General features: G+C 56.0%; 9 protein-coding genes across 9 annotated transcripts; 4 read left to right on the forward strand and 5 right to left on the reverse strand.

The window, feature by feature from the left end:
• Window positions 1–626: 626 nt before the first annotated feature.
• On the forward strand, window positions 627–2,125 carry CH63R_05360 (Disulfide isomerase; the record flags this gene model as incomplete). Its single annotated transcript, XM_018300335.1, has 2 exons — window positions 627–776; window positions 851–2,125. 2 exons carry the CDS (start codon window positions 627–629, stop codon window positions 2,123–2,125), a joined length of 1,425 nt encoding a protein of 474 aa, XP_018158185.1.
• Window positions 2,126–2,260: 135 nt separating this feature from the next.
• On the reverse strand, window positions 2,261–3,133 carry CH63R_05361 (3' exoribonuclease; the record flags this gene model as incomplete). The annotated part of the gene is made up of 2 exons (XM_018300336.1): window positions 2,261–2,774; window positions 2,847–3,133. 2 exons carry the CDS (start codon window positions 3,131–3,133, stop codon window positions 2,261–2,263), a joined length of 801 nt encoding a protein of 266 aa, XP_018158186.1.
• A 1,023-nt stretch (window positions 3,134–4,156) lies between these two features.
• On the reverse strand, window positions 4,157–5,083 carry CH63R_05362 (3 exoribonuclease family protein; the record flags this gene model as incomplete). The annotated part of the gene is made up of 1 exon (XM_018300337.1): window positions 4,157–5,083. One exon carries the CDS (start codon window positions 5,081–5,083, stop codon window positions 4,157–4,159), a length of 927 nt encoding a protein of 308 aa, XP_018158187.1.
• A 1,379-nt stretch (window positions 5,084–6,462) lies between these two features.
• Window positions 6,463–8,171, forward strand: CH63R_05363 (NLI interacting factor-like phosphatase; the record flags this gene model as incomplete). The annotated part of the gene is made up of 2 exons (XM_018300338.1): window positions 6,463–7,500; window positions 7,560–8,171. 2 exons carry the CDS (start codon window positions 6,463–6,465, stop codon window positions 8,169–8,171), a joined length of 1,650 nt encoding a protein of 549 aa, XP_018158188.1.
• A 2,337-nt stretch (window positions 8,172–10,508) lies between these two features.
• CH63R_05364 (Polarized growth protein) lies at window positions 10,509–12,248 on the reverse strand (the record flags this gene model as incomplete). Its single annotated transcript, XM_018300339.1, has 1 exon — window positions 10,509–12,248. The coding sequence occupies one exon, from the start codon at window positions 12,246–12,248 to the stop codon at window positions 10,509–10,511; it is 1,740 nt and encodes a 579-aa protein (XP_018158189.1).
• Window positions 12,249–13,043: 795 nt separating this feature from the next.
• Window positions 13,044–13,523, reverse strand: CH63R_05365 (uncharacterized protein; the record flags this gene model as incomplete). The annotated part of the gene is made up of 2 exons (XM_018300340.1): window positions 13,044–13,451; window positions 13,521–13,523. The coding sequence occupies 2 exons, from the start codon at window positions 13,521–13,523 to the stop codon at window positions 13,044–13,046; spliced, it is 411 nt and encodes a 136-aa protein (XP_018158190.1).
• A 562-nt stretch (window positions 13,524–14,085) lies between these two features.
• Window positions 14,086–14,762, forward strand: CH63R_05366 (uncharacterized protein; the record flags this gene model as incomplete). The annotated part of the gene is made up of 2 exons (XM_018300341.1): window positions 14,086–14,506; window positions 14,578–14,762. The coding sequence occupies 2 exons, from the start codon at window positions 14,086–14,088 to the stop codon at window positions 14,760–14,762; spliced, it is 606 nt and encodes a 201-aa protein (XP_018158191.1).
• Window positions 14,763–15,969: 1,207 nt separating this feature from the next.
• CH63R_05367 (Proline dehydrogenase) lies at window positions 15,970–17,311 on the forward strand (the record flags this gene model as incomplete). Its single annotated transcript, XM_018300342.1, has 2 exons — window positions 15,970–16,424; window positions 16,486–17,311. 2 exons carry the CDS (start codon window positions 15,970–15,972, stop codon window positions 17,309–17,311), a joined length of 1,281 nt encoding a protein of 426 aa, XP_018158192.1.
• A 195-nt stretch (window positions 17,312–17,506) lies between these two features.
• On the reverse strand, window positions 17,507–18,158 carry CH63R_05368 (Protein cgi121; the record flags this gene model as incomplete). Its single annotated transcript, XM_018300343.1, has 2 exons — window positions 17,507–17,812; window positions 17,877–18,158. The coding sequence occupies 2 exons, from the start codon at window positions 18,156–18,158 to the stop codon at window positions 17,507–17,509; spliced, it is 588 nt and encodes a 195-aa protein (XP_018158193.1).
• Between the last annotated feature and the right edge of the window lie 1,983 nt (window positions 18,159–20,141).

Consider the following 20,141-nt stretch of genomic DNA (forward strand, 5'->3'; position numbering starts at 1 on the left):
CTAGTGTCAGTACCCACATGCGCGGGCATCACATCACAGAGGGGGGGCAGAAGGCAGGTAGGTCACTAGGTACCGGACTCCGCAACCTCCAGTCTCGCGCCTTGGTACCTTATCTTGGGTGGATGGTTTCTGCGCCACAGCTGTCCATGGTTATTGCGTGACTAGGCGTATGATGGTGGGCGTCGACTTACACCTCCGTGGCTCAAGCTTCCCAAGCTCATGTGGGGCATGTGGCTGATGCGCAGACCAGATGCTTCGACCCCATTGACTGGAAATTTCCATGGTTCCATTCACAGTCCGAATTGAGGACAATGGTGAGGGGTCCGCGTCTCACAGTTCCACGCTGGCCTCTTTGCCCCGAAAAGAAGCCAACTAGACAGTTTCTCGTTTGATCTTGACCAGAGCCCCCAATTCCTCCGCTCCATAAATGCCGAGGAGTCAAGAGCTCTCTCACCTGTCTGAACCTAGTTCCATGCTCTAACTTTTTAATCCCACGCCTTTCCGCGACTGGTTTTACCTTCCTTATTTCTTCCCTCTTTTCCTCCCGTTTCTCTCTCTCCAACACATACACAGGCTCTCTGTCACCTTTACCACCCCACACACTGCTTAACTCTATATCCACCGCGATGCATCACCCCACTCTGCTCGCCGCGGGTGCCGCCGTCCTTTCGGCTTTGCCTAGTGTCCAGGCAGGCATGTACCCCAAGAGCTCTGCCGTCCTCCAGGTCGATGCCAAAAACTACGACAGCTTGATTGCAAAGTCCAACTACACCTCGGTACGCCAAACTTCAGCTACTCACACTGACTGCCTCGCGTCTGGCCATTTCGCTGACTAGGCTTCTACCAACAGATTGTCGAGTTCTACGCCCCCTGGTGCGGTCACTGCCAGAACCTTAAGCCCGCCTACGAGAAGGCCGCCAAGAACCTCAATGGACTGGCCAAGGTCGCCGCCGTCGACTGCGACGAGGATTCGAACAAGCCTCTATGCGGCCAGTTTGGGGTTCAGGGGTTCCCTACCCTCAAGATCTTCAGACCAGGCAAGAAGCCCGGTAAGCCTGTTGTTGAGGACTACCAGGGGCCCCGGACCGCCACCGGCATTGTCGAGGCCGTCGTCGACAAAATCACAAACCACGTCAAGCGAGTTACCGACAAGGACCTCGACTCCTTCCTCGAGGGAGAAAAGCCAAAGGCCATCCTGTTCACTGACAAGGGCACCACCAGCGCTCTCCTCCGTAGCGTCGCCATCGACTTCCTCGATGCAGTTTCAATCGGTCAGGTACGCAGCAAGGAGGCCAAGGCAGTTGAAAAGTTCGGTGTCAAGTCGTTCCCGACCCTGGTGCTCCTGCCAGGTGGTGACAAGGAGCCTATCGTCTACGATGGAGAGCTGAAGAAGGACGGTCTGGTTTCTTTCATTTCCCAAGTCGCCTCGCCGAACCCAGACCCTGCGCCCAAGAGTGACAAGAAAAAGGCCGACAAGAGCAAATCCGCGTCCGCCAAGTCGAGCACCAGTACAGCCGCAGCAGAGGAGGCTACCCCCGAGCCCGAGACACCCACCGAGAGCCCTTCTGCGGAGCAGGCCGCCCCCGTCACCAACGTCTTTCCTCCTCTGCCTATTGCCGACACCCCCGAAAAGCTCCAGGCAGAGTGCCTCAGCGCCAAGTCCCATACCTGTGTGTTGGCCTTTGTGCCCTCCACGGAGACCGAAAAGACCGAGAAGGCCCTTACCAGCCTGTCGGAGCTCGCCCACAAGTACGCCCAGAACCAGCGAAAGATCTTCCCCTTCTACTCTGTCCCCAGCGACAACACCGCTGCCACTACCGTTACAAAGAGCCTTGGTCTTGGTAGTGACATTGAGATCGTTGCCGTGAACGCCCGCCGCGGCTGGTGGAGACACTACGAGGGCGAGTTCGATGTCGTGAGCGTCGAGAGCTGGATTGATGCTATTCGCCTGGGCGAGGGCGCCAAGCAGAAGCTCCCCGAGGGTGTGGTAGTCGAGGAGGTCAACACCGAGCCTACAAAGGAAAGCACTGCCTCCACTGCTGCCACGGAGCCTACCCCTGAGCCCGAGACTGAGGCGCCCAAAGAGACGCCGTCTGAGGCTCCCGCTCCCCACGATGAGCTGTAAAATCCTCTTTCTGAATGTTGAACCCTGCACGCATGGTTAGTCGTGACTGTAAAATAGTAATGCGATAGGAAATCTGACCATTATCAATGTGGCGTTCCCGCTCCTGCGGTCAATGCAGTCCATGGACGAGCCATTTCATGATTCCATCTCCAGATCCAAGCCAGTACCTCTTTCCACCACACCCTCTTGCACCATCTGCCGACCTTTCTCCTTGACAACGCGGTCCATAAACTGCCGTACCTGTTTACATCCATCCACACCAACCGCAAGCATGCCCTCCAGACGGCTGACCTGGACGCGACTCTCGCACACCAGGACAGCAACGCGGTCCGTCAAACCCAGAGTTCCGACCGTCATGTACGGCAATTCCTGCTCCTCTTGGGTGTTGAGATCCAGCAAAGGATCTGCACCGTCATCGGCAGCTGCATATGTCGAAGTCGAACCCGCCGTGCACGCAGCGATGTAGTCGGTCATTGGAATACCCGCATCGATGAGGGCAAGTGTCGAAGCGTTTAGGAGGGCGGCCAGCAGTGAACCGTCTTGCGACAGTACGTGTAGAGAGATGGAAATGCTGCTGTGGGGGAAGAGGTGGGTGTGAAGGTTCGCCGAGACGGCTTTGGCAATGGTGGCCTCGAGTTCCTGTGTTCGCCTGCAGTTGTCCGGTGGTCAGAGACAGAGACAGATCCACCAATGGGCTTTTCTCTCTTTCTAATAGACTCACTTGTCGTTGCGGCCCCGCTTCTTGCGGTCGACAGAGCTAAAGCCGGCGACGACGAGGTTGACGGTGACGGCAGCCTCCTTGGACTGGCCGCCCGCACCTCCGCGACGCTGGGGCTCGGTCGGACCGGTCACGACACACATGACTTTGGTGTGTCCCATCTCGAGGTAGCTAGAGCCATCGGCGGCGTCTTGTGTCCGGATCTGGGCGTGCAGCCGTCGGAGCTCGTTCCATCGGCGGCCATCGACGCGCAGCAGCGCCATAGAGTAGGTCGATGTGTCGAGAGGCATTTTTTGAATCGTAATCGGTCGGTTCGCAGTAGACGAAGAATTTTCCAAAGTGGAATGCGTCTATCGGAAAAGCGCGCAGAATTTCTTAGGATGTTGCTGAGAGCTGCAGTGCAGATGTTGCGACACGTAACGAGGCTGCGCGACTGCAAGAGCAGAGCAAGACCAAAATTTTGGAATGCGCACAAGGCCTTGCCGCAAGGTGGGATGGTGGGGCCGGGCGTCGGTGTGTCGGCGTCCGGGCCCCGGTCCTCTAAAAGCTCGGGCGCCTCTGAACCCCTGGAATCCAGAGAACCAGAGCCCAGAACCCAAAGCCCAGAGCCCGCCCAGGCAAGGCCCGCACAGTCCCCTTTTGAAATCGCGGGGAAGCTTTGGCTCCCCCAAGTCTTGAGTGGTGTGAAAGCCAACATGAGAATGGTCTCGAAACCAAACAGAGCTTCGGCATGGATGTGGCATCTTGCTTGGCAGATCAACTATTGCACTTTGCGTTGGTGAACTCTATTGGCAGGGACTGAAAACGCGGGGTACCGAGAGTCAATCCTGTGCGGACGGTAGATCTGACTGGTCATATGACAGACCAAACTTGCTAGCGGCATCGAGAGGTGCGACAGATAAGAAAGTGATTGGCGACGCTGCCAATATTGGCAGTCTGTATGGACTCTAGGCTTTCGATTCCAGAAAGAGAGATTCACAGTCGATCGTTTGGAGCCTCAACTCAGACAACGGAACGTCGATTCAATCGGGGCAGGGCAGGGCAGGGCAGGGCAGGTCTTGGTTTGATGTTCGTGTCTTTCATTTCTCATCATGCTAGTGTTACAGTCTCGTCGCAAGAGAGAAGAGTGAGATCGGTCGACTTTACTGTCTTGATGACTCCAATTCGAAACCCCCGTCCGCAGCTTTACTTCCATTTCATTCCGTCAAATCCCATCCATGCCGAAAACCTGAGCCCGAAATCACAGTTGCATCGAAAAGAGGAAGAAAGCAAGAGCCCTGACACAGATAAAACGGACTTTTACCACTATGCTCTCAAGCCATAACCAGTACGCCCATACTGGACGTGTTAAACTCCGATGCCGGAGGTACCAGCACCAGATTACCGACCTTGTCCTCTTCGTCGGGACCGTCGGTCCATCCTCTCTCGGGACCCCATCTGATCTTGCGGTTGTTCGCCGCAGTCACATCGAGAAGTCCTCGCATCATGGCGCCTGACTTCTTGACACTAGACCACGCGTCGAAGGTGACGGTGTCAACCCAGGGCATTTGGTTCAATACCTCAATGAGAAGGGATTGGCTGAAGGATTCGTAAAACCCATGTGAGCGACGAAACCCATTGAAGATGCCATCACTAGGGTCGCATTCGACCATGACAGTTAGACGACGGACATTGACGCACTCATTGAGGCCAAGGGCGGGTGTGACGATCCATCCCCGAGGGGGCTTGGACCACCCAGGCCCAAGACGAAGCTCCAGCGATGTGATGAGAGATCGCGAGCTCGGCTTCATGCGGGCAAGAAGGGGCTTCTTGGTCTTGAAATACTTGCCCGGGTGGGTCGGGAAGATGCGAAACGAGCGGCTACTGTAAAAGTAGTGGGAGACTTCGCGGTAGATGGTGCGGCAGGTCCGTTGAATTCCAAGCTTCTTGTGAAAGTTCTTGTAATTGTCCGGGTCGAGGTCAATGACTTCGCCGCCACCCTCGAAGTAGTAGTCGTAGATCTTGAGGCGCAATTCAGACGGCAGCGCCATGAAGGGGAAAGGCTTCGCTCTTCTCTTGGCTGCCCTCTTCTCGCTCAGGGTCAGAGAGCTAATACTGTCACCGAGGGCATCCCACTCGGCCTCGGAAGTGTATGTCGAAGGGTAGGCTGAACTCAGGGGAGTCGTAAGGGTGGAGGGGATCGGCGTCGGGTCGAGCGACGGGCCCGCGGCGCGGGACGACTTGCCGCCACGACGAACCATTCTGTCGATACCTGATGTGGCAATTGTTCGAGAATGGGTCCCTTCTGAATACTCGACTTTTGTTCTTAGGTTGACTTGAGGCGTCTCGTTGAAGGTATTCGTGGTATTCGTAGTCTTCGTCGGGAGCGACGGCAGTGGCGGGGTGGCGGGGTGTTTGTCGCCAAGGGGTATGGTGTCGAGTGGCTATGTGCAGAGATTTCAATAACTTTGAAAGTCGGTATTGTATGTTTAGGTCAAGCAGGTCGACAGATAGTCTCGGAGGACGCAGCAAATCACAAAGGGTGGTCCCATTGTGATCAATACAGCAAACTGGGGGACCACCCTCTAGAATTCACCACACGCGACAGCCATGTTGACGGTGTATGCGTGTATTGTGACTGAGCTTGTGTTGGCAGAAGCGGTCAGGATGTTATAGGGTTCCACGGCGGTTCAGGGAAATGTATCGACAATCGAGAGACCTGTTCTTGGAGAATGCAGCAGAAAGCAGTGTTGTAGGAGAGTTTAAGGGCAGGTATCGGGGGTTGGACGCAGTTTAATGATGGGACAGACACGGAGGGGAGCAGTTGCAGCAGGACGGACGGCTAGCACCTCATGCATCAAAGGTCACTCGCAGCCAGCGAAGGGAATCGGTCGCTTTCCACCATTCCCACTCGGACAAGGTTCGCACGTGAGCCGATTCCCTAGGGTGCCGTGTTTTAGTGTCGCTGACTCAGCCGATCTGACAGTGTCAATCAGTTGAGGACCGGGTTGGAACGTCGGTATCTGCACTGAGCATGACCTCATTGCCAGTTGGAGAGAGGAGAGCTCTGTGGGGCATTACTTAGAAAAGTGACGAGTTTTCTGCCTCGACACTGTATGGATCGACTGAGCGGTACGTACAGGTACTGCCCGGCGATGTGAGGTTTCGGAGACCGGAAGGTGTTCGGCAACAAACATGCAAGAAAGAGCGAGCTCCATCTCTCCCCTGGTCCAATTGGAGCTCAACCTCTTGCAGGGAGGATGGATCAGTGCACTTGAACCTTCTCAATCCGCCCCCCCCCCCCGACCAATGTGACGGAAGCTGTCGAGGTATGTAGCCGTGCACCCACCACCCGCACGGTGCTCCCCTGGGGGGGGCTGTTTGCCAGTGTGGTCATTCATTCCCTGCCAAAAAGATGCGAGGTGGTGCTTTCTCTTCGAAAATTTCTAGCGCCTTCGTGAGGAATATCTCTAAGCCCACACTCCACACTCGACCTTGCTCAGTGTTTCGCCAGCACCAGTCTGTTACCTGTCAGCTGGCGCATCCAATTCCCACTTGCCCGTTCGACATCGGAATCGAAAGGCAACACCAGGTACCCTTCGCACACGTAGAAAACGACAACTTTGGCATTTGAAACGCCATGCTGTCGAGGGCAGCTCGGATCGCGCGTCTGCAGCCGACTGCGGCGCAGCTCTACCGCTCCGTCGCGACACCAGCCGGGAGACCCCAATTTCTAGCTTCATCATGGAGCAGAACTTTCGCCCATGACAACAAGCCGAAGGACCCCATTTCCGGGACGCCTAGTGACCAGCAGAAGCCTGCCGGGTCAACGCCAGGCGAAGCCGAGACCCCAGCTTCGTCGAGTTCCGACTATCAAGCAGCCTACGAGGAGGCTGCCGAAGCGTCATCAAAAACCTCTTCGACCCAGACCCCCAAATCCGACGCCAAGCCAGATGCCGCCGATGCGACAGAAGCTCCCGAACCGGCCGCGCCTACAGGCCCTCTGCCCGACCTCACCCAGGGTATTCCTTCCACCCTAGCCTACGAGATGTCCGGCGCGACCAACAAGGCGGCTCTCGCTGCCATGGCCGAGGAAGATGCCGTCGCTCAGGGTGGTGGCCGCGGCCGTGGAGAGCTTCCCGATTCGGCATACGTTTCGTCGACAGACAAGAAGCGCCAGCAATTTGCAAGTCGCATGTTCCTCGCTTTCATCGGCTTCAGCGCCGCCGGTGTAGTCTATCTCGGACGCAACTGGGATGACAAGGAAGAGGAGGCTAGGCATGCCGAGACTGCGCCCAACGGCTGGAGTTTTGGTGCTTGGTGGGCCAGAGTCACTGCTCGCACGGGCGACTTCATGAACTACTACCAGGAGCCTGCCTTCGAGAAGCTTCTCCCCGACCCTGACCCGTCGTTCGAGCGTCCTTACACCCTGTGTATCAGCTTGGAGGACATGCTCGTCCACAGCGAATGGACTCGCGAGCACGGCTGGAGAGTGGCCAAGCGGCCCGGCGTCGACTACTTCCTGCGATACCTCAGCCAGTACTATGAGCTGGTTCTCTTCACCAGCGTTCCCTTCGCCATTGGCGAGCCCCTCGTCAGGAAGCTCGATCCCTTCCGCTTCATCATGTGGCCCCTCTACCGGGAGGCAACCAAGTACAAGGACGGAGAGGTTGTCAAGGTTCGTAGTCTACCCCCCACCCCAAATGGTACTTGCCCCCGACGCTAACTATCGCACAGGATCTTTCGTACCTGAACCGTGATCTGTCCAAGGTCATCATTCTCGATACCAGCGAGAAACATGTCCAGAACCAGCCCGAGAACGCCATCGTCCTGCCCAAGTGGACGGGCGACTCGAAGGACAAGGAGCTCGTCAGCCTGATTCCGTTCCTCGAGTATATCCACACGATGCAGTACGGCGATGTTCGTAAGGTCCTCAAGTCCTTCGAGGGCAAGCATATCCCTACCGAGTTCGCCCGCCGCGAGGCCATTGCACGAGCCGAGTTTAACAAGCAGGTCGAGGCCAAGAAGAAGAAGGCACCATCCGGCATGGGTATGCTCGGCGGCATGCTCGGCCTCAAGCCGTCTAACATGAGTCTGATGGTGTCCCCTGACGGCGAGCAAAACCCCCATGAGGCTCTTGCCCAGGGCAAGATGCTCCAAGATATTGCGCGCGAGCGTGGTCAGCGCAACTACGAGTTGCTCGAGAAGGAGATCCGTGAAAACGGTGAAAAGTGGCTCAAGGAAGAGGCTGCCATGCAAGAGAAAGCCCAGCAGGAGGCCATGCAGAACATGATGGGTTCCTTCGGCGGGTGGTTCGTCAAGGGTGACGACGCCAACAAGAAGCAGTAAAAAGGGGTGCTTCACTCATCCAATCCCCGGGCTAATAAGCACCAACGGTGCAGTATACCATCACCACCACCACCACCACCACCACCACCACTTTCTTCACTCCTCTTACCAAAACTATCTGTATTTGTATTATCAAGGCAGGCTTGGGCGGCGGGGAGGCGCCTCCACTTGCACATAGACTTGACGACGCGTGGGTCTGCGTATGTACGAAACGTTGTATACTACACTACCTTAGACCATCATTTGGGGGGAAAAGTGTGGGTTGACCAAACAATTCCATCTCCAGAAACCCTAGCTCTTGTACCGGTGCTTGTTTATGGTTGTTCACAACACAATAGCGGTGGATGGTGAGTTGAAGGAGCGTTATCCGAATCTCTTAGGCATCTTCCACCGATACACAAGCAAATCAGTGCTATCATCTGCGTAGAGTTACTTGTTTATTTCTCGCCATCTTTTTCTTGTATCCAATTCTCGTCCTCAGCCTCTCCCCGCCGTACAACTTTCCATCTGAGAGGGTATCTCGTCCAGCCAGCGATCTGATCCGTCTGAACCATTCCCAATGCTTATACACCCATGCTTTCAGTAAGCTCTTAGGGTCTCGTCCCGCTCTTCACGGAAGGTCTCTCTGCTCATGCTTGGGGAGGGCTCATGCCGTCCCTCGCACACTGTTCACAGTTGGGGTCTGTGATGCACTGGAAGAACCTGTCCCAAGGTCAATAAACTGGGCCATCGACGTATCCCAACATCGCCATGGAATGGCGCTTTCTTTTGCAATGGGATTGCTCACTCGTCTCTCTGCGTGGACTTGTCGAATCTTTTTGCGCAATTGCATTTTGTCTGACAATAGTTCCAGTTCGGGTTAAAGGGCGCCGTCCTACCCGCGGCGATGAGCGGGTCGATCTCCTTGGCTAACGAGTTTCCGCCTGACTGATATTTGGTCGGGACAGCGAGACCGTGTCTCACGAGGAGGGTGACAAGTGTAAGTTTAATGAAGCGCATCATCGTAAGAGGCGAGACGGATGTTGTAAGCAAAAGCTTGAGGCCTGGAAAGGGACTCAAAGGAGAATAGCGTCGAGGGGGTTTGATCGTGGTGTTCTCTGGTGATAATTTTGAAAGCCTCGGGCTGTTGCATGGGTCTTTGTGGCAGCTTTATGTCCGTCGTCGCCCAGTGGGATTATGTAGTTGTCGGCTCGAGCATCAAGTGAGTGTCGAACTGTCCTGTCTCCTTTCCCTCCTTGCGTGTTTCGATGCCTCGCAGTATCACAGCCGGATCATGTGCTTCATGGTTTGCTCCCGCGCTCTGTGGCAGTTTCGTCAAACCAGTCCCGAGACCTTGTGACGAAAACCCCACGGCGACGGTGTTAGGAGACACAAACAGCCTCGAATTCGGATGAGTACCTCCGAGAAATATCAGAGGACTACAGCGCCAGCCTCAAGTCTGGAATGGCGTCACAAACGGTCAAACGCCTCATCGGTTCCTGTCCTGGGTCGTGCTGATGGGGTGACACGGGTATGACCAAAACACATGGCGTGGCAGCAACGGCGCAACACTTATAGAAACCCCATTATGGCATCTCTCGTCTCTTCGCTCCCGGTACACAGGGCACCATGAGGTTAGCCAGCAAGGGAGGGTAGGGGGTGGGCAGGACAAAGGCTGCAAAAACGCGCGCATGAGCATGCGACAGGACGTGGCCCGCGGCCACAGGATCTTCCTGTTTGCGAGACGTGATGGGGACGCGTTCAACCACATCGATGACACAGAGGACTCTAGAGCAGACGTTCGACTGGCATGGGCTGATATTGCACTTCCCACGGCGCTTGGCGTGAGACACTTCTCAGTATTTCAGGCATGCAGCATAATCTGAAGGCTCTGGACAACATTGCTGCCCTCTCAGCTGGTTACTCATTTGGAGTACACGGCATGGCACTGACTTGTTCCTGGTTCTCGCCTCAGCGGCGCGCAGTCCAATTCAGACAGGGCGATCGCAATGGGGCGTTGCCCGGTATGGCAGTGGTTTGTGTCGCCTCAAGCCGGCGAAACCCTTGAGCAATGTACTTGGAAGATGGAGCTCGGGTGCCCGCGCTGCGCCTATATCGCTAGAAATATTCGAGGGGAACACAAGTTGTCCAGAGTGATGGAAACTCATCGCAATATGTAATGGCGAGTGATGAGCGGTTGTCACGACGACAGAGCAAAAATGGGAACTAGAGCTCATAAAGCATGCCGCACGCTCGTAAGAAATTATCGCATGTTATTGCGAATTGTTCTACAAAATGAGATTGTATACTAGAATTGAGACAAGGCGTCTATCCCTGCCGGGTATTTGAGCAACATGACTATGATGACTTGGCCACCCCGTTTTGAGCCAATTTCTTTTTCTCTTCGACACTCGACGACGATGCAACAGCAACGAGGTCCTGCTTGCTTGCTTCCAACACGGACAAAACGACGTAGGCAGCGGCGGCGACGAGTGTGACGAGGTCCACAATGTGAATGAGCCACCAAAGGTGCTGGGTTCCTAGGGCGCACGTGGCGTACTCAAACTTCCAACTCCAGGTGGACTCGTCGAACCAGGCACTGAGCAGGCCAGCGTTGCCGCCAAAGTCGCCCATCATGCTCCTGACCGTGATCTCCCTGAGGCCTGGCACGCCAGCAGCACCGACGACGCCTCGGCCCTTCGCCGTCGCCCATGTCTCGACCTGCCAAGCGCGGTCGGTGCTCTGGTCTCCGTCCGTTTGATTGATGTAGTGGAACGTGTCACAGCCCTCGTGATCGTGGCCATTCAGGATGACGCCGCGGCGACCATTGCCGTTGCCGGGCGCCTCCTTGTTGCCGTTCATACCGAAAATGCCCTCGAGGAAACCCTTGCTGGCGTCAGCTGAGAGCAGATTCTGCTCCTTGACACCGCCACCATCGTGCTCGCCGTGGAAGTCGAAAAAGGGCGCGTCTACGCAGACACCCTCAGGCTTGTACAAGGGGATATGGGTCAGCACGACGGTGAAATGGCCGCTGTACTCGACGGCCGCCGAGGTCTCTATGACGGAGTTGATGAAGGCGTAGGTAGCATCCTGTAATGTCGCATCCTTGGCCGGGGTATCGAGGTTCATGTCGTTGAGGACAATGACGCGAATCTCGGGTGGGAGACGATCGGATTCGGGGTTTTCTTCATCGTCGACAAGGGTGGCGTTGACGTTGGGGTCTTGGACTGGGAGCTCGAATCGCAGCTCGTAGTTCGCCTTGCCAAAGAGGCGCTCGAAACGTCCGAAGCGGTCCTGGTTGATGTCGCCAGCGTAGCCGATGTCGTGGTTGCCGGCCACGTTGATGACACGGCGCGGCCACTCGAGGGAAGGCTCGCCAGACGGCGACAAGTAGTCTGTGAGATCATACTCCATGGCCGGGTAGGCGGCCGCCTCGTCTGGGACCCTCTCGGCGCCTCGCACGACGCGGTCCCAGTACCGACGGCCGCGACGGCGGAACTCTTCTGTACCAATCCATTGGCTGCCCAGCAAATCCCCGAGCACTGTGACGTGGGTAGGGCGAGTCCACCAGTGTACGGTCCGATAGATGTGTGCGAGGTAAAAGTCGTTGCCAAACAGATCTATGCGCTTACGGATCGACTCGAGCTCGTCGAAGAGGTCCTCCAGAAACACATCGACGGCGTCGTGCAGCGACTGACGGATGCGCTGGCGCAGCGAGTGACTCGACTGGAAGGTCACATGCGACCATAGGCTCCTCGCGTGAGGGAAGATGGGACCACTGTGCTTTCGGATGGACGTGTCGCCTTCTAGCTGGGGGTCGCCGAGCGCGAGTAGACGGAAAGGCGCGGGTCGGGCGTCGCTGGGTCGGAGGGGGATCGGAAGAGAGACGTGGTGTCGCGCAGCTTCGAGGAAGGCAGCGATGCCTGTGTCTGCGACATCGACGTCGCTCGGACTGCTGGACGATGCACGGGCAGCGGTTGGAGGAACAGGAAAGGCGCACCCAAGAAAGACGGGGTAAAGATAGAGGTAGAATGTTGAGATCAACGCCAGCGGCAGCAGGAGGCGGAGGCCATGGCGAAGGAGGGCCACGTGGGACATGTAGACGGCAGCATGGGGCAGAAGCCGGCGACACTGCAGCTGTGAATATGTGTCGAACCTCCTTTGTTGAGGACTAACGCAAAGGATGGGTTTTAGTCAGTTGTTGTGTTGTTGACAGCAAACTGCCACCTCGAAGGGCCTTTCGTCGCAATTTGCTTCTTGGGGGGTGGCATAGCCGCATGGGGAAGAGGAAAAGGGGTCCAACTGGGAGGGAGGGTCTACTACAGTGAGTGCCACTTTAGAGCACTGTGACTGGGGTGTAGTGGAGACGGGAAAGCCCCCATTTTCTAGTTTGGTTCGGTCCAGACCACCGACGTCATCTGTCCTAGACACTGTCCTCGACAACTGTCTTATGTGGTGGACTACCATACCTTTGCCTTCGTAAATAGGTGCCTACCTATCTGGGGATTTCTGTCACTATCAAATGAATGAAGCATCATATAGACCCAGGAAGCCGCAAACGACCCTTTTCCAGAGCTAGTTGCACTACATCGGTGGGTTTTTGCTCACTCTGGAGTCGTCCGTGAGATGAGTCAGGTGTTTGCGAACGAACCACCCCCCTCTATTTGCAGTTGCCCGTCGTCGCCTTCATTTGGACAACTCTGGCCTCCCGGCCTATTCGAATCATCTTGACCTTCAATGCACGCCGAGGTCTGCGTCGAGCAACATAGCTATTCTCGTGGTCAATCAGCCACCACGCTTCTTCCTGTGTGCCCGTCCAGGGCAGACAGATCATCGTGTCGTGAATCCCTTCGCTATAACGCCATGCACCAATGCCATAGTCTTATAACCCAATCATGCGTCGGATCCCATGCCTTCCTCGTCCTCCACTTCCTCATCCAGACTCGGTATGTCGGCTACAAACTCGGGCTCGTCCGTATCAAAGGAAAATGCCACCACGCAATTGTCTTTCAGTCCTTTGGCAACCGGAATGTCATTGTCGCCAGCCTTGATGTTCCTCCATCCTTGTGTCAGGTCGGTCGCATTCACTGGCAGCGCATAGGCCAGCTGCACATCTGTCTCTGGGAGTGCTGTTGTCTCGGGAGACGTGTGACTAATTGTGAGGCCATTGGGGAACCGGTCGCGGAGCACCTCCAGCAGCGAGGTTGTGATCTCTGAAAACTTCTGCTGTCCGTCGACAAACATCAAGATGGTGTGGGCACCGTACTTGAATCGCACTGACAAGAAAGTGTCGTCAAGCTGCTGCGAAGAGGGTCAGCTTCGTTGGCCGAGATGCTTGAGGGTCAGCCAAGGAGCTCGGGATGATCCTACCATGTTGAAAAAATCGGTTGTCGCCTTGCAAAATGATCGGAGGATATATTTTTTAGTTTCTTGGAGGCTGAACCCCGTTCTGGTGGGATTGCAGTTTGAAGGCTGGCTGGCGGACGTAGATGAATAGGCAACTGCAGCCTACTGAGCAGCGGCAGCGCGAACAGGGGCAAAGAGCCCCGCGTGGGCGGCGTAAGCGGGGCACCTTCAGCACTTTCCTCGAAATGCGAAGTCACATGACTGCGTGACCTGCTTCATGAGACCCACAAAGAAGCGCCGTGTTGGCCCTTGGGTCCAAGCTCCTCACAGTGAGGTATCCCAGGCCGAAGCCAATTCCTCCTCTACGAAGGCGGGCAGAAGAGACTGTATCCACTGCAAGTCGCCGGTTATTTCCAACACCACAACTCCCGTCGCCGAGAGAGTGACTTTCCCTTTGGCCTTGCCGAATCCCCCTAGAATACCCACCCAACGGGCTCAAACCTTCGTTAACTTTCTTGGGGAACATTCTTGTCCAGAGACCTAGAGACACTGCTCGTAGCTGAACCCCAGGCAAAGCTCACCCAGCACCATGGCCGAACGACCCGAGATGACCATGGCCGAACGCCTCAACTTTAACCAAAAGCCCTCCGAGTCCCGCCTATCAATACCGACACCGGCTCGTATTCCCCTCGCCGGCATGGTGGGCTTTGGCATCGGAGCGACTCTGGGCCTGGCCCACGGCGGCCGGACCGCCCAATTGCGTTTCCGCGCCGAGCACGCGCACAAGATGCCGACAACCACGACGGGCTGGTATCTCTACCACAAGAGCAAAAACTACCACGCCATGCAGGGAGGTCTCCGCGAGGGGATCCGCATGGGTTCCCGACTCAGTTTCTGGACTTTGCTGGCGTTTAGTCTCGAAACCACCGTTGACCGGTATCGCGGCAAGACCGACCTCCTCAGCACCATCTTGGCCAGTTTGACAGTGGCCGGCAGCTTTAGTCTCTGGAGTAAGTTGCAGCAGCCTTCCGTCTCGAGACTTCGCGTGTAGGATCCTTGCTGACACAGTGACCTATTCTAGACCGTTTCTCTCTCCCTACCGCGGCTCGAACAGCAAGATACGGGCTCCTCTTCGGCCTGGTATACGGCGGGATGCAAGACGTCGTTGGTTTCGCGCGCGGCCGCCCCATCGGATACGTCGACTTTGTCCGCCGTCGCTTCGGATCCGGCAAGGCGACGGAGCCCAGCCAGCCGCACGAGGGTTAATCATGGTTTTCCCTCAAAACGGAGATTACGTTGCAAAATAGAAGCATGAGTTACGGATTTTGCTCCCAGCATTATCGGCAACTATGGAAGGGCCAATGTCCAGGGAAGAGTCGGTTCCGTGCCTGGAACCGTGCTGCGATGAAGCCGCGTGAACTAGCCATCACGAGAAGGATGGCGCTTGTCTACCCCAGCGCCACGCGGTTGAACACAGCTCGGCCGCTCAGCCGGCCCAATGTCTGAGAGAATCGGGACACCAGTGTCGCAGTACTCCGCCTTCGGCCTTCTTCTAGGAAGCAGCCAGGATGGCAGTTCAACAAAAACCCGCTCGTCACCGGACTGCATCATTGGCAGTGTAATCCGGTCGCATCGGAGCTATACATGCCTGCCCGATCTCATAGTCACTGCCGACTTATGTCGATTTGTCTATGAGCATCGCCGCAAATTGTCCGTCCGATCCGCATGCGGCTACAGTCGGCTGTTCTAATGACACAATGCGCCCACGTGACCGGCCCGTGGGAGAGATAGCGGGGGGGCTTGGGGCTTGGCCGAAGATACTGGAGCTATCGCTCCCTATCTGTCCGTCCGCCGCAAGACAATACATGATGCACCGCCCATTGACGTTAACCTTAGATAACGACACGGTCCTCGAGGCGGCTTGGGGGACATCGGTGGGTTCGGATGCCGTGCAAAGACCGGCGAGATGGAAACGGTGGCTTGGATCGTCGAGTATAATAGTCTCCCTCCCCTCGCTCGGGATTCCTGCATGTCGTCGAGTAGATAGCTCTTTCCAGCACGGATATTTGTCTACAAGTACATATCTGATAGCTCATCGTCATCGATCGCCTCCCCCCTTCACTTTAGACTCCCGCACAGCGTGTTAGTCGTGTGTGTCTCAGGGCTCATCCAGATGGCTCGCCCGCTGCACAGGGCGTGCATATCTAGCACCAGCCGAGTATCTCTCATCTTCGCACCTCTTCGGCAACAGACTGTAGTTCCAGTGAGACGGTTATCAAGCGCCGCCTTCCTGTCACTCCTTACATCATCACCGGCTCGGCAACCACCTTGTGCCCACGCTTCCATGATGTCGACGAGACGATCAATTCACTCCTCCACAAAGAGGTCCTCCTCTAACGACCAATTGCTGGTCGCAACATCGTCGCCCGCATCCTCACCAACGCCAACATCAACGTCCCCATCGTCGCCCGCCATGCGTCCGCCCCCACCGCCACTCTCCATCCTCCCGCTACACATGATCGTCCGCTCCCTCCTCACGACGACCGTCTCCTCGTCACCGATTCTCCTGCCGCCGTCGCTGTGGATCATGTCCGTCCTCGCGCACACAACCAACCCCGTCCTTGACTCCGATAGGAATCCGCTGCTGCGCGTCTTCCTGAAAAGCACCTTTTATGCCCAGTTCTGTGCGGGCGAGAACCCGGCCGAGGTCGGTCGGACGATCGACAGCCTCAAGGACATTGGCTTCACGGGCGTCATTTTGGGTTACGCCAAGGAGGTCGTCCTGACGGCGGCCCAGACCCAGGACCTGGCGGCGTGCAGCGAGGGGGAAAAGGCGGCGGAGTGTGTTCGGAACGAGATCATCCCGTGGGCTCAAGGGACGATGGAGACAGTCAGGTTGGCGCAACCCGGGGACTTTGTTGCCCTCAAGTAAGTTCAAGCTCTTGGCAATGCCACCGAAGGATGCGGCTGCTAATCGTGACTTTTACAGGTTCACAGGTGCTGGCCGTCAAGCATTATATTCCCTTGCAGAGCGTCTACCCCCTTCCGCCGCCATGGCCGACGCCATCGACTCCATCTGCTCCCTTGCTGCTCAGCGCGGCGTCCGCCTGCTGTTCGATGCCGAACAGGCCTCCCTCCAACCTGGTATCGACGACTGGACCCTGAACTATATGCGCATATACAACACCGTTCCCGGGCAAGCAGTCATTTACGGCACATACCAGGCATACCTCAAATCGACTCCGCAGACCCTCCGGCGACACCTCCAGACGGCACAAACCGAAGGCTTTACGCTAGGCGTGAAGCTGGTGCGCGGCGCATACATCGGTTCTGATCCCAGACACCTCATCCACGATACCAAGGCCGGCACGGACGCCTGCTACGATGGTATTGCTGAAAGCCTGCTAAGAAAGCAATGGGGCGACGTCCTGCACGGAGGCTTTGAGATGCCCCCCGTCAGCCTGGTCCTGGCGTCGCATAACGCCGAGTCTGTCAGGCGTGCACGGGACATTTGCGAGGCCGGCGAGGCCAAGATCGACGTCGCCTTCGCGCAGCTCCAGGGGATGGCTGACGAAATCAGCTGCGAGCTAGTCTTGGCCAACAAGTCGAGAGACGCGCAGGAAAAGCAGAGTAAGGCTCGGGCCATTGAAGCGTACAAGTATCTCGTATGGGGGTCAACCGGCGAATGCATGAAGTATCTGTTGAGAAGAGCGCACGAAAACCGTGACGCGGTGCAGCGCACGCAGAATGGGCGTGATGCCATGTGGAGCGAGTTGGTGAGGAGAGCCAAATGTGCCTTTGGGGTATCTGTATAAAGAAGACGAGCTGGGGGTTTTGTTGGAATTTTGGAACTTGCTTGGGTTGCGTGGAGTTGGGTCCTAGGCGTAGAAGTACCGTTAGATGTCTCGAGCGTCAATCAAGAAGCAACGAGAACATGACTCACAACATCCCAATCTCGTATAGTGGCGCGTCCTATAATCGCCGAGGCATACGCCGACGCGTCCTGCATACTATGCGGTGCGCAGTGCCATAGCTCCCAGCACAAGTGTTTCCAGCTGTTCCCTGCGTTCCGTCTCGTCCTTGATGGCGTCGAGCCAGGGAAGGCCGTTTAGCTTATAGTACTTGCGGACCTTGGCCCAGTCTGTCGAGGTTGCGATGGATTCATCCGTGAAGGGAACCGGGGTACCCTGAAAATTCTCCCTGAGATGTTGCTCTACTTCTTCGGCGGAGGGCACGGCGGTAGGAGAGCTGATCTTGATTGCAATGACGTCTCTGCTAGAGGGGCTGATGCCGAATCGACGGTAGGCCTCGGCAATCTGGAAAGAAGAGAAAAGTCAGACATGGGGATATAACCAAGAAGGGGGGTATAAGAGAGCCCACGTTGTTGGCAGAGCTCAGGGAGGCAACGAGCTCGGAGTGGACGTTTGGGGTCTTGAGGCTACCGTCAACCTTTGCGGTCACGGCCTTGAAGGCGGCAGCAAGAATGTGGGTTCTAGAGACGGCGATGGAGGCATCAATTAGGGCATATTCGAAGTCTGCGTTGCGGTCGAGGAGCTGCTGGTGAAGAAAGGCGGCGTTCTGAACGTCCTTGAAGACGGCAATGTGAACGGCGTGGTCTGCGGGCACGTGATCGATGGGTATGGTCTCGATAATGGACGACATTTTGGAGGAAATGCTCGAGTCAACGGACGGACGGCGGAGAGGAGGCTTGGTGAGTTTTGACGCGAGGCAAGTGGTGAAGGTGTAGAGAGAAAGTATCGCGGGGAACCTAGATAGGGAAGAAGGCAAGGTAAGGTTAGGTTAGGTAGGTAAGGTGAGTGAGTACCTGAGTGAGCCGAACCAAACTTGGGAAAGAAATTGAATTTCGCAGTTGCGGCCGTCCAAAGTTTGTTGCAGTTCTGTTTATGCGGCGATCAATTTGGAGGGGCATGGCGGGGTCCCTTGACCACGTCAGACGGCGCAACAGGGCCCACCTGTACTGCTGGATTGCTGTAATTCCACTGTCACGACTCGAGCTTTGCTTCTTGATCTGGTGGACTGGCACTCTGGGTACGTACCCAGAATGGTATGGATCTGCCAGCATACCGATGCACCTAGGTGGGTGGGTATGTGTGTCTGTCTGCATCGCGTTCCACTTGTAAGGTCCTCAATCGCTCCAAGCATATATGAGTGAGAGAAAGAGAGAGAGAGAGAGAGAGAGAGAGAAAGGAGGGTTTTGCACTAGTAGAACGAGAAGCTATGCTATCTACGAAGCTTTATTTCTTTATGGAATTTGGTAATACAGCCATTGGGGCAGACGCTCGAAGCTTTACACTTTGCAGAGCTCCATCAAAATACGGTCCAAGCGACCTTCCATGGACTTCAAGGTTTGGAACGGAGTGCGTGTGTTGAATGCCAAATAGGGGAACAAAGTTGTTTTTGTACACACAGTATGGCTTCGTTCTTGGCCATGATTCGACATTCACGGCTTTGCTTGAGTCAGACGGCCGGAGACCAGTCCGAAACACTGACAGAGGGAAGGATCTCCAGCCCCCTGTAAAATTGTTTCTCTGCAGAGCCACCGCATGGTGCTCACTGCTTCGCCATCTCAAGCTTTTTTCGATCGCCCCATTGCCGTACTCATCTCAGCGGGCATCGGGAATGGTGAGTGAGTCCATGGTTCAGACGCATACCTCCCTCCTCTCAACTTGTGCATCCCGGCAGCCCTATTACACTACTCGGTAGCGTGACGCGGCAGCACCCCTGTGAACACCAATTACCCACACTGCCTAGGAGAATTGTTTTTAGTCCCAACTTCTAACATTGAATCAGACTTCGACTGCTCCTGCCCGCAATTGGGCCTCCAATGGCTGATGTTGTTGGTATCCGGTGATGCTGGAGGGGGGGATGATCTCGATCCGGCAGCAACTCCAAAACGTCGTAGCACTCGGCGGGATTGCCGCTACGTACCCAAACACAAGGTAGGTAGGTAGGTACATTATGTACACTAGGCACAGAGAAGAAAGACATTTCGGCCGGAACGTGGGCGGCAAGGGCACAAAAGAGACCCGACCATGTGATAAAGAAGCCGGCCGCGGCGGGCTAGACGAGGGCGCTTGTGCAAGACACGAAGACCAAAGGGCAAGGCCAAAGGAGCGAGGAGCAGAGACAATGCGGCACTTAAACCTCGACTCGAGCGGGATCTTTCATTCCCGTTCATTTATCGGCCGATCGAGCCTCATGGGCCTGGGCCTCGATCACCAGGGACCTCGAAGGCAGATGGTCCCGGCCAGGTGCCCGGCTTGGCATGTTGTGAGATGCATGTCTTTTGCTCCCATGTACTCGCGGCATAACTGCAGCATCATGGCCGAGGTTGAGGCGTCGATTGGTGTTCGATTACCGCCTCCGTCTTCATCTCGCTCTGCGATTTCTAGACTCAATTGTCGACAATGCCATTTCGTCTTTGGTGTATTGTTCTAGCTAAATCCTCGCCGTTCGCGGCACGCGATACGCCCACACTTTCTCAACTGAGCCCATCTGGCATGCTGGATGCGCCTCGCTTCGAACAAGGAACTGAGGCGTCGATGGACGGACAAGGTTCCAGCGGCCCAAAGCTTCTAGACCACCTCGAGGAAAAGGAACGGCAACTATGAATATCAAAATCAA

This window comes from Colletotrichum higginsianum, chromosome 4 (assembly GCF_001672515.1).
Source record: "Colletotrichum higginsianum IMI 349063 chromosome 4, whole genome shotgun sequence".
NCBI lineage: Eukaryota > Fungi > Ascomycota > Sordariomycetes > Glomerellales > Glomerellaceae > Colletotrichum > Colletotrichum higginsianum.